This window comes from Heliangelus exortis, unplaced genomic scaffold (assembly GCF_036169615.1).
Source record: "Heliangelus exortis unplaced genomic scaffold, bHelExo1.hap1 Scaffold_81, whole genome shotgun sequence".
In the NCBI taxonomy this organism is placed as follows: Eukaryota; Metazoa; Chordata; class Aves; order Apodiformes; family Trochilidae; genus Heliangelus; species Heliangelus exortis.
Window position 1 is genome coordinate 160 of NW_027285997.1, and position 12,368 is coordinate 12,527.

Below are 12,368 nucleotides of genomic sequence, written 5' to 3' on the forward strand. Positions count from 1 at the left end.
GGTGACACTTAGGTGACACTTGGGTGACACTTGAGGTCCCCTGGTGCCATTAAAGGGACTTTGGTGGCACTTGGTGGCACTTGAGTGGCACTCGAGGTCGTTTCGAGTGGCTCTTGGGTGGCACTTGGGTGGCATTTGAGGGCCTTTGGTGGCACTTGGGGGTCAGCTGTGTCTCTGCTGTCCCCCGGGGTGTCCCCAATGTCCCCTTTTTGTCCCCAAATGTCCCCTTTTTGTCCCCAAATGTCCCCTTTTTGTCCCCAGCTGACCTCAGGCTCCTACGGCTCCGGCAGCTCCGGGGGGTTCCAGGGGGGACAAATCACCCTCAGCATGCAGAAGGTGGGGGGTTGGGGACATCTTGGGGGGGTTGGGGACATCTTGGGGGGGGTTGGGGACATCTTGGGGGGGTTGGGGACATTTGGGGACATTTGGGGAGGGGGATTTGGGGACATTTGGGGACATTTGGGAGGGGTTTGGGGACATCGGGGGGGACTTTGAGGGTGTTTGGGTTGGGTTTGGGGACATCTTGGGGGGGTTGGGGACAACTGGGAGGGGTTTGGGGACATCTTGGGGGCTTGGGGACATCTTGGGGGGGGTTGGGGACATTGTGGGGGGGTTGGGGACATTTGGGGACATTTGGGGAGGGGGATTTGGGGACATTTGGGGACACTTGGGGGGGTTTGGGGACATCGGGGGGGACTCTGAGGGCGTTTGGGTTGGGTTTGGGGACACTTGGGGGGGGTTGGGGACATCTTGGGGGGGGTTGGGGACATCTGGGGGGCTTGGGGACATCTGGGGGGGGTTTGGGGACATTTGGGGACATTTGGGGAGGGGGATTTGGGGACATTTGGGGACACTTGGGGGGGTTTGGGGACATCGGGGGGGACTTTGAGGGCGTTTGGGTTGGGTTTGGGGACACTTGGGGGGGTTGGGGACATCGTGGGGGGGTTTGGGGACATCTTGGGGGGGTTGGGGACATCTTGGGGGGGGTTGGGGACATCTTGGGGGGGTTTGGGGACATTTGGGGACATTTGGGGAGGGGGATTTGGGGACATTTGGGGACACTTGGGGGGGTTTGGGGACATTGGGGGGGACTTTGAGGGCGTTTGGGTTGGGTTTGGGGACACTTGGGGGGGGTTTGGGGACACTTGGGGGGGTTTGGGGACATCTTGGGGGGGTTGGGGACATCTGGGGGGGTTTGGGGACATCTTGGGGGGGTTGGGGACATTTGGGGACATTTGGGGACATTTGGGAGGGGTTTGGGGACATCAGGGGGACTCTGAGGGCGTTTGGGTTGGGTTTGGGGACACTTGGGGGGGTTTGGGACATTGTGGGGGGGTTTGGGGACATCTGGGGGGGGTTGGGGACATCTTGGGGGGTCTGGGGACATCTGGGGGGGGTTGGGGACATTTGGGGACATTTGGGGAGGGGGGATTTGGGGACATTTGGGGACACTTGGGGGGGTTTGGGGACATCGGGGGGGACTCTGAGGGCGTTTGGGTTGGGTTTGGGGACACTTGGGGGGGGTTGGGGACATCTTGGGGGGGTTGGGGACATCTGGGGGGGGTTTGGGGACATCTGGGGGGGTTTGGGGACATTTGGGGACATTTGGGGAGGGGGATTTGGGGACATTTGGGGACACTTGGGGGGGTTTGGGGACATCGGGGGGGACTTTGAGGGTGTTTGGGTTGGGTTTGGGGACACTTGGGGGGGGTTGGGGACATTGTGGGGGGGTTTGGGGACATCTTGGGGGCTTGGGGACATCTTGGGGGGGTTGGGGACATCTTGGGGGGTTTGGGGACATTTGGGGACATTTGGGGAGGGGGATTTGGGGACATTTGGGGACACTTGGGGGGCTTTGGGGACGTTTGGGGGGGATTTGGGTTGGATTTGGGGGTTTTGCTTGGGAATGGGGCTGTCTGAGGGGCTTTTTTTGGAGTTGGGGACATCTGGGGGGGTTTGGGGACATCTTGGGGGGGTTTGGGGACATTTGGGGGGGGTTTGGGGACATCAGGACCCCCCCTGGGATGTCCCCAAAGTTCGAGATGCTGAACGCGGAGCTGGAGGGGAACCAGGAATTGGCCAACAGTCGGATGGCAGAGCTGGAAAAACTCCAGCTGGAGCTGCAGCAGGCGGTCAGGGACACGAACGCCTCAAGGTGACACTTGGGGACACTTTGGGGACACTTTGGGGACACTTTGGGGACATTTGGGGGACTTGAGGGAGGCTGGGGGGGACCTTTGGGGACATCGGGAGAGCGCAGAGAGCGGCCCCGGGAAGGACCTCGGTGCCTTTGGTGCCACTTTGGGGACTTCTGGGGACATTTAGGGATGTTTGGGGACATTTGGGGACATTTAGGGACACTTGGGGACACTTTGGGGACACTTTGGGGACATTTAGGGGACTTGAGGGGGACTTGAGGGGGGCTGGGGGGGACCTTTGGGGACATCGGGAGAGCGCAGAGAGCGGCTCCGGGAAGGACCTCGGTGCCTTTGGTGCCACTTTGGGGACTTTTGGGGACATTTAGGGATGTTTGGGGACATTTGGGGACATCTGGGGACACTTGGGGACACTTGTGGACACTTTGGGGACATTTGGGGACACTTTGGGGACATTTGGGGGACTTGAGGGGGGCTGGGGGGGACCTTTGGGGACATCGGGAGAGCGCAGAGAGCAGCTCCGGGAAGGACCTCAGTGCCTTTGGTGCCACTTTGGGGACTTTTGGGGACATTTAGGGATGTTTGGGGACATTTGGGGACATTTAGGGACACTTGGGGACACTTGGGGACACTTTGGGGACATTTGGGGGACTTGAGGGGGGCTGGGGGGGACCTTTGGGGACATCGGGAGAGCGCAGAGAGCGGCCCCGAGAAGGACCTCGGTGCCTTTGGTGCCACTTTGGTGCCACTTTGGGCACTTTTGGGGACATTTGGAGATGTTTGGGGACATTTAGGGACATCTGGGGACACTTGGGGACACTTTGGGGACACTTTGGGGACACTTTGGGGACATTTGGGGGACTTGAGGGGGGCTGGGGGGGACCTTTGGGGACATCGGGAGAGCGCAGAGAGCGGCCCCAGAAGGACTTTGGTGCCACTTTGGGGACATTTGGGGACATTTAGGGACATTTGGGGACATTTGGGGACATTTGGGGACATTTAGGGACACTTGGGGACATTTGGGGACACTTTGGGGACATTTGGGGACACTTTGGGGACATTTAGGGGACTTGAGGGGGGCTGGGGGGGACCTTTGGGGACATCGGGAGAGCGCAGAGAGCGGCTCCGGGAAGGACCTCGGTGCCTTTGGTGCCACTTTGGGGACTTTTGGGGACATTTAGGGATGTTTGGGGACATTTTGGGACACTTGGGGACACTTTGGGGACACTTTGGGGACACTTTGGGGACATTTGGGGGACTTGAGGGGGGCTGGGGGGGACCTTTGGGGACATTGGGAAGAGCGCAGAGAGCGGCTCCGGGAAGGACCTCGGTGCCTTTGGTGCCACTTTGGGGACATTTGGGGACATTTAGGGACCAAATAGGCCAAGGAGGTCCCTCCAGAGGGGGTTGGGGACACTTGGGGACATCAGGGACCTCGGGGACATCAGCCCTGGAGGGACTTTGGTGCCTTTGGTGCCACTTTGGGGACTTTTGGTGCCACTTGGGGGACTTTTGGGGACATTTGGTGCCACTTTGGGGACTTCTGGGGATGTTTGGGACTTTTGGGGACTTTTGGTGCCACTTTGGGGACTTTTGGGACTTTTGGGGACTTTGGTGCCACTTTGGGGACTTTTGGTGCCACTTTGGGGATGTTTGGGGACTTTTGGGGACATTTGGTGCCATTTGGTGCCACTTTGGGGACTTTTGGGGACTTTTGGTGCCACTTGGGGACTTCTGGGATGTTTGGGACTTTTGTGCCACTTTGGGGGACTTTTGGTGCCACTTTGGGACTTTTGATGCCACTTTGGGGACTTTTGGGGACATTTGGTGCACTTTGGGGACTTTGGGGATTTTGGGGACTTTTGGTGCCACTTTGGGACTTTTGGGGACTTCTGGTGCCACTTTGGGACTTTTGGTGCCACTTTGGGGACTTTTGGGGACTTTTGGTGCCACTTTGGGGACTTTGGTGCCACTTTGGGGACTTTTGGGACATTTGGTGCCACTTTGGGGACTTTTGGGGACTTTGGTGCCACTTTGGGGACTTTGGTGGCACTTTGGGGCCTTTTGGGGACTTTTGGTGCCACTTTGGGGACATTTGGTGCCACTTTGGGGACTTTTGGGGACTTTTGGGGACTTTGGTGCCACTTTGGGGACTTTGTGCCACTTTGGGGACTTTTGGGGACTTTTGGTGCCACTTTGGGGACTTTTGGTGCCACTTTGGGGACTTTGGGGACATTTGGTGCACTTTGGGGACTTTTGGTGCCACTTTGGGACTTTTGGGGACTTTTGGCCACTTTGAGGACTTCTGGGGACTTTTGGTGCCACTTTGGGACTTTTGTGCCACTTTGGGGATGTGTGGGGACATTTGGGGACATTTGGTGCCACTTTGGGGACTTTTGGTGCCACTTTGGGGACTTTTGGTGCCACTTTGGGATGTTTGGGGACTTTTGGGGACTTTTGGTGCCACTTTGGGGACTTTTGGGGACTTTTAGTGCCACTTTGGGGACTTCTGGGGATGTTTGGGGACTTTGTGTGCCACTTTAGGGACTTTTGGTGCCACTTTGGGATATTTGGGGACTTTTGGGGACTTTTGGTGCCACTTTGGGACTTCTGGTGCCATTTTGGGGACATTTGGTGCCACTTTGGGGACTTCTGGGGATGTTTGGGGACTTTTGGTGCCACTTTGGGGACTTCTGGGGATGTTGGGGACTTTTGGTGCCTTTTGGTGCCACTTTGGGGACTTTTGCGTGCCGACTTTGGGGACTTTTGGGGACATTTGGTGCCACTTTGGGGACTTTGGTGCCACTTTGGGGACTTTTGGGGGACATTTGGTGCCACTTTGGGGACTTCTGGGGATGTTTGGGGACTTTTGGAGACTTTTGGTGCCACTTTGGGGACTTTTGGTGCCACTTTGGGGACTTTTGGGGACTTTTGGTGCCACTTTGGGGACTTTTGGTGCCACTTTGGGGACTTTTGGGGACATTTGGTGCCACTTTGGGGACTTTTGGGGACTTTTGGTGCCATTTTGGGGACTTTTGGGGACGTTTGGTGCCACTTTGGGGACTTTTGGTGCCACTTTGGGGACTTTCGGGGACTTTTGGGGACATTTGGTGCCACTTTGGGACTTCTGTGGATGTTTGGGGACTTTTGGTGCCACTTTGGGGACTTTTGGGGGACGTTTGGGGCCATCTGGGGTGTCCTGGGTGTCCTTTTTTCCCTTTTTTTTGGGAGCAGGTGGCCCTGAGGTCTCTGCCCGAGGAGGCAGTGAAGGAAACGTTGAATACAAGGTCCTGCAGTCCCAGTTTTTCCCTCCTCTACCACGAGAGCCTCCAGGTGAAAACGCAGCTGGACGAGGCCAGGGCCCTGCTCCAGGCCACCAAAAACAGTCACCTCAGGCACATCGAGCACATGGAGGTCAGCAGGCGTGGGGTGCCCCAAAAAAATCCCCAGAATACCACCCAAATGGACAGAAAAGCCAAAAAATCAAAAAAAATCCCAAAATAACCCGAAAAAAATACCCAAAAAAACCCAAAAATACCAGAAAAAACCCCAAATCGCCCCAAAATACCCAGAAATACCCCATAAAAAAATCCAAATAACCCAAAAGAACCCTAGAAAAACCCCAAAAAACCCAAAAGAACCCTAGAATAACCCCAAATAACCCAAAACTCCCCAAAATAACCCAAAAAAAACCTGAAAAAAACCCAAAAAACAAAAAATAAACCCCAGAAAAACCCTAAAACTCCCCAAATAACCCAAATAAAACCCCAGAAAAATCCCCAAAACGCCCCAAAAATCCCCCCTTAAAAAAAAAAACAACCCCAAAATTCCCCAAATTCCCCAACCCCCCCAAAACCTCCCCAAACCCCCCAAAACATCCCCAAAATGTCCCCAAATCCCCCCAAAACGCCCCAATCCCCCCAAAATTCCCCAAAACGTCCCAATCCCCCAAAAATGTCCCAAAAATTCCCCAAAACGTCCCCCATCCCCCCCAAACATCCCAAATCCCCCCCAAAATGTCCCCAACCCCCCCAAAACGTCCCCAATCCCCTCAAAATGTCCCCAAAATTCCCCAACCCCTCCCAAAATTCCCCAACCCCCCCCAAAACCCCCCCAAACCCCCCCAATCCCCCCCAAAACATCCCCAATCCCCCCCAAACCCCCCCAATCCCCCCCCAACCCCCCCCCAAAACATCCCAAATTCCCCAATCCCCCCCAACATCCCCAAACATCCCCCAACCCCCCCAAATTCCCCCACATCCCTAATCCCCCCCCAAAATATCCCCAACCCCCCCCCAACCCCCCCCAAAACTCCCCCAAAACATCCCCAATCCCCCCAAAACATCCCCAAACCCCCCCAAAACGTCCCCAAAACCCCCCCCAAACCCCCCCCAAATGTCCCCAAAATGTCCCAATCCCCCCAAAACATCCCCAAACCCCCCAAAACCCCCCCCAAAACGTCCCCATCCCCCCCCAAACCCCCCCCAAACCCCCCCAAACCCCCCCAAAACATCCCCAAAACACCCCCAACCCCCCCAAAATTCCCCAACCCCCCCCAAAACATCCCAAATTCCCCCCAAAACCCCCCCAAAATTCCCCCAAATGTCCCCAATTCCCCCAAAACATCCCCAAAATGTCCCCAACCTCCTCAAAACATCCCCAATCCCCCCAAATCCCCCCAAAACCTCCCCAAACCCCCCCCAAAAACCCCAACCCCCCCAAAACCCCCACAAAACGTCCCCAACCCCCCCCCAAAACATCCCCAACCCCCCCCCAAACCCCCCAAAACGTCCCCAATCTCCCCAATCCCCCCAAAACATCCCCAAACCCCCCAATCCCCCCCCAAACCCCCCCAAAACGCCCCCAACCCCCCCAAAAACATCCCCAATCCCCCCAAAACCCCCCCAACCCCCCCAAGCCCCCCCCAAACCTCCCCAAAACATCCCCAACCCCCCCCAAACATCCCCAACCCCCCCCAAACATCCCCCAAAAGCCCCAACCCCCCCAAAAACATCCCCAAACCCCCCCAAAATTTCCCAACCCCCCCCCAAACACCCCCAATCCCCCCAAAACCCCCCCAATCCCCCCCAAAACGTCCCCCAACCCCCTCCCAAACCCCCCCCCAAAACATCCCCAACCCCCCCAAATCCCCCCAAAATTCCCCAAAACGTCCCCAATCCCCCCAAAACGTCCCTAAAACATCCCCAAAATGCCCCCAATCTCCCCAAAACGTCCCCAAACTCCCCCAAATGTCCCCAATCCCCCCAAAACGTCCCCAAACCCCCCCCAAAATGTCCCCAATCCCCCCAAACCGTCCCCAAAACATCCCCAACCCCCCAAAACATCCCCAAAACCCCCCCAAACCCCTCCAAACCCCCCCCAAAACGTCCCCACCCCCCCAAATTCCCCATCCCCCCCAAAACATCCCCAATCCCCCCCCAAATCCCCCCAAATTCCCCAAAACGTCCCCAATCCCCCCCAAATTCCCCAATCTCCCCAAACCCCCCCCAAAACTCCCCAAAACATCCCCAATCCCCCCCAAAACATCCCCAACCCCCCCAAAACATCCCCAAAACCCCCCCCAAACCCCCCCAAAAATCCCCAACCCCCCAAAACCCCCCACAAAACGTCCCCAACCCCCCCAAAACACCCCAACCCCCCCCCAAACCCCCCCAAAACCTCCCCAAACCCCCCCAAAACCCCCCCAAAACATCCCCAATCCCCCCAAATCCCCCCAAAACGTCCCCAATCCCCCCCAAAATGTCCCAAACCCCCCCAAAACGTCCCCAAACCCCCCCAAAACATCCCCAATCCCCCCCAAATCCCCCCCAAAATGTCCCCAAAACGTCCCCAATCCCCCCAAAACATCCCCAATCCCCCCAAAACGTCCCCAACCCCCCCCAAGACCCCCCCCAAACCCCCCAAAACATCCCCAAAATGTCCCAAATCCCCCTCAAAATGTCCCAAAAATGTCCCCAATCCCCCCAAAACCTCCCCAATCCCCCCCAAAATGTCCCCAAAACGTCCCCAAACCCCCCCCAAACCCCCCCACAACCTCCCCAAAACATCCCCAATCCCCCCAACCCCCCCAAAATGTCCCCAACCCCCCCAAAACATCCCAAATTCCCCCCAAAACCCCCCCAAAACGTCCCCAAACCCCCAAATCCCCCCAAAATGTCCCCAAAATGTCCCCAATCCCCCAAAATGTCCCCAAAACCCCCCAAAACTTCCAAATTCCCCCCAAAACCCCCCCAAAACGTCCCCAACCCCCCCAAAATGTCCCCAATCCCCCCAAACCCCCCCAAAACATCCCCAAACCCCCCCAAAACACCCCCCAAACCCCCCAAAACGTCCCCAAAATGTCCCCAAACCCCCCCAAAACCCCCCCAAAACGTCCCCAATCCCCCCCAAAACATCCCCAAAACGTCCCCAATCCCCCCAAATCCCCCCAAAACGTCCCCAACCCCCCCAAAATGTCCCCAACCCCCCGAAAACATCCCAAATTCCCCCCCAAAACCCCCCCAAACCCCCCCCAAAACGTCCCCAACCCCCCCAAATGTCCCCCAAATCCCCCCAAATCCCCCCCAAAACGTCCCCAAAACATCCCCAACCCCCCCAAAACATCCCAAATTCCCCCCCAAAACCCCCCCAATGCCCCCCAAAACGTCCCCAATCCCCCCCAAAACATCCCCAATCCCCCCAAATCCCCCCCAATCCCCCCCAAAACGTCCCCCAAATGTCCCCAATCCCCCCAAAATGTCCCCAACCCCCCCAAACCCCCCCACAACCTCCCCAAAACATCCCCAATCCCCCCAAATCCCCCCAAAACGTCCCCAACCCCCCCAAAATGTCCCCAATCCCCCCCAAAGCCCCTCCAAAACGTCCCCAAAACATCCCCAATCCCCCCAAAACGTCCCCAAAACGTCCCCAAAACGTCCCCAATCCCCCCCAAACATCCCAAATCCCCCCCCAAAATGTCCCCAACCCCCCCAAAACGTCCCCCCCCCCCCCCCCAGAGCGACGAGCTGGGGGTGCAGAAGCGGCTGCGGACGGAGGTGATCCAGCTGGAGGACACTCTGGCCCAAGTCAGGAAGGAATACGAGATGCTCCGCATCGAGTTCGAGCAGAACCTGGCAGCCAATGAGCAGGCGGGTGAGCCCGAAGGCCACGCCCACCCCTCCCCTCCCCTCCAATCGGCTGCCGGGAGAGCCCCAAAGGGGCCCCGGGAACCTTGGAGGAGCCTGGAGAGAACTGGGGGTCATAGAGAGGGAGGGAAGAGGGGCCAGAGTGGTGTCAGGGGACTGGAGGACTATGGGGAGAAAATGGGGATCATAGAGAGGAGGGGAAGAGTGGGCACCAGAGCCTTGGAGGAGTGTGGGGAGAAGGGGGGGATCATAGAGAGGGAGGGAAGAGGGGCCAGAGTGGTGTCAGGGGGACTGGAGGACCAAGAGGGGGAAGGAGGGGATCATAGAGAGGAGGGGAAGAGTGGCCCCAGGAACATTGGAGGACCATAGGGAGAAGGGGGAGGTCATAGAGAGGGAGGGAAGAGGGGCCAGAGCGGCGTCAGGGGACTGGAGGAGTGTGGGGAGAAGGGGGGGGGTCATAGAGAGGAGGGGAAGAGTGGCCCCAGGAACCTTGGAGGACTGTGGGGAGAACTGGAGGATCATAGAGAGGGAGGGAAGAGTGGGCCCAGGAACCTTGGAGGACCATAGGGAGAAGAGGGGGATCATAGAGAGGAGGGGAAGAGTGGCCCCAGGAACCTTGGAGGAGTGTGGGGAGAAGGGGAGGATCATAGAGAGGGAGGGAAGAGTGGCCTCAGGAACCTTGGAGGAGTGTGGGGAGAACTGGGGGTCATAGAGAGGGAGGGAAGAGGGGCCAGAGCGGCGTCAGGGGACTGGAGGACTGTGGGGAGAAGGGGGGGGTCATAGAGAGGAGGGAAGAGTGGCCCCAGGAACCTTGGAGGACTGTGGGGAGAATTGGGGATCATAGAGAGGGAGGGAAGAAGGGCCAGAGTGGCGTCAGGGGACTGGAGGACCAAGAGGGGGAAGGAGGGGATCATAGAGAGGAGGGGAAGAGCGGGCCCAGGAACCTTGGAGGAGTGTGGGGAGAATTGGGGGTCATAGAGAGGGAGGGAAGAGGGGCCAGAGCGGTGTCAGGGGACTGGAGGAGTGTGGGGAGAAGGGAGGGGTCATAGAGAGGAGGGGAAGAGTGGGCACCAGAGCCTTGGAGGACCATAGGGAGAAGGGGAGGATCATAGAGAGGGAGGGAAGAGTGGGCAGAGTGGGCACAGGAACCTTGGAGGAGGATCATAGAGATCATAGAGAGTGGGCAGAGCAGGCACCAGAATCCTTGGAGGACCACAAGGAGAAGGAGGGGGATCATAGAGAGTAGGGGAAGAGAGGCCAGAGCGGTGTCAGGGGACTGGAGGACTATGAGGAGAAGATGGGGGATCATAGAGAGTAGGGGAAGAGAGGCCAGAGTGGCATCAGGGGCCTGGAGGACCGTGGGGAGAAGGAGGGGGATCATAGAGAGAGGGAAGGGTGGGCAGAGTGGGCACCGGAACCTTGGAGGACCAAAGGGAGAGGGTACTAGGACCATAGAGAGCAGGGGAAGAGGGACCAGAGTGGGGATGGCCCTCTGGGCTGGTCCTCCAAGAGCTCCGAGACACTCTAGGATGGTCCTCCAAGGTGTCTCTGTTGGATTGGATGGTCCTCCAAGAGCTCTGAGACGCTCTGGCTTGGTCCTCCAAGGTCTCTCTGGTGGGTTGGGTGATCCGGGTTGGTCCTCCAAGAGCTCCGGGACACTCTAGGATGGTCCTCCAAGGTCTCTCTGGTGGGTTGGGGGATCCGGGTTGGTCCTCCAAGAGCTCCGGGACACTCTAGGATGGTCCTCCAAGGTGTCTCTGGTGGGTTGGGTGGTCCTCCAAGAGCTCCGAGACGCTCTAGGATGGTCCTCCAAGGTGTCTCTGGTGGGTTGGGGGATCCGGGCTGGTCCTCCAAGGCGGGTGTGTTGGTCCTCCAGGCCCCATCAACCGGGAGATGCGTCACCTGATCAGCTCCCTGCAGAACCACAACCACCAGCTCAAGGGCGACGTCCAACGCTACAAACGGAAGCTCCGGGAGGTCCAGGGGGAGATCAACAAGGTGGGGGGGCACCCATGGGTGCTATGGGTGCCTCGGGGTCCCTCGGGGTCCCTATGGGTGCCTGGGAGGCCCTATGGGGCCTGTAGTTCCTTTGGGTCTCTGTGGGCCCTGAGGGGACTCTATGGTTTCTATGGGTCCTGAGGGGACTCTATGGTTTCTATGGGTCCTGGGGGGTCTCTATGGTTTCTATGGGTGCCTGGGGGTCCCTATGGGTGCTGGGGGCACCTATGGGTGCTATGGGTGCCTCGGGGTCCCTATGGGTGCCTGGGAGGCCCTTTGGGGCCTGTAGTTCCTTTGGGTCTCTGTGGGCCCTGAGGGGACTCTATGGTTTCTATGGGTCCTGAGGGGACTCTATGGTCTCTATGGGCCCTGTGGGGACTCTATGGTTTCTATGGGTGCTTGGGAGTCCTATGGGTGCCTCAGGGTCCCTATGGGTGCTATGGGTGCCTCGGGGTCCCTATGGGTGCCTGGGAGGCCCTATGGGGCCTATGGATCCATTGGGTCTCTATGGGTCCTGAGGGGACTCTATGGTCTCTATGGATCCTGAGGGGACTCTATGGTTTCTATGGGTGCCTGGGGGTCCCTATGGGTGCTGGGGGCACCTATGGGTGCTATGGGTGCCTCAGGGTCCCTATGGGTGCCTGGGAGGCCCTATGGGGCCTGTAGTTCCTTTGAGTCTCTATGGGCCCTGAGGGGACTCTATGGTCTCTATGGGTCCTGAGGGGACTCTGTGGTTTCTGTGGGTGTTGGGGGTCCCTATGGGTGCTGGGGGGTCCCTATGGGTGCTGGGGGCACCTATGGGTGCCTCGGGGTCCCTCGGGGTCCCTATGGGTGCCTGGGAGGCCCTATGGGGCCTGTAGTTCCTTTGGGTCTCTGTGGGCCCTGAGGGGACTCTATGGTTTCTATGGGTGCTGAGGGGGTCTCTATGGTTTCTATGGGTGCCTGGGAGTCCTATGGGTGCCTCAGGGTCCCTATGGGTGCTATGGGTGCCTCGGGGTCCCTATGGGTGCCTGGGAGGCCCTTTGGGGCCTGTAGTTCCTTTGGGTCTCTATGGTCTCTATGGGCCCTG

At 58.4% G+C, this 12,368-nt stretch overlaps 1 protein-coding gene across 1 annotated transcript in view; it reads left to right on the forward strand.

The window, feature by feature from the left end:
* Positions 1-261: 261 nt before the first annotated feature.
* Positions 262-12,368, forward strand: part of LOC139791013 (E3 ubiquitin-protein ligase BRE1B-like) — a gene marked incomplete at its 5' end in the record, with an annotated part of 35,698 nt that continues 23,591 nt past the window's right edge. Inside the window, 6 exon segments of the mRNA XM_071732803.1 lie at positions 262-336; positions 2,037-2,136; positions 2,139-2,155; positions 5,391-5,570; positions 9,173-9,308; positions 11,178-11,299. Of these exon segments, the coding sequence (XP_071588904.1) occupies positions 262-336; positions 2,037-2,136; positions 2,139-2,155; positions 5,391-5,570; positions 9,173-9,308; positions 11,178-11,299 (630 nt within the window).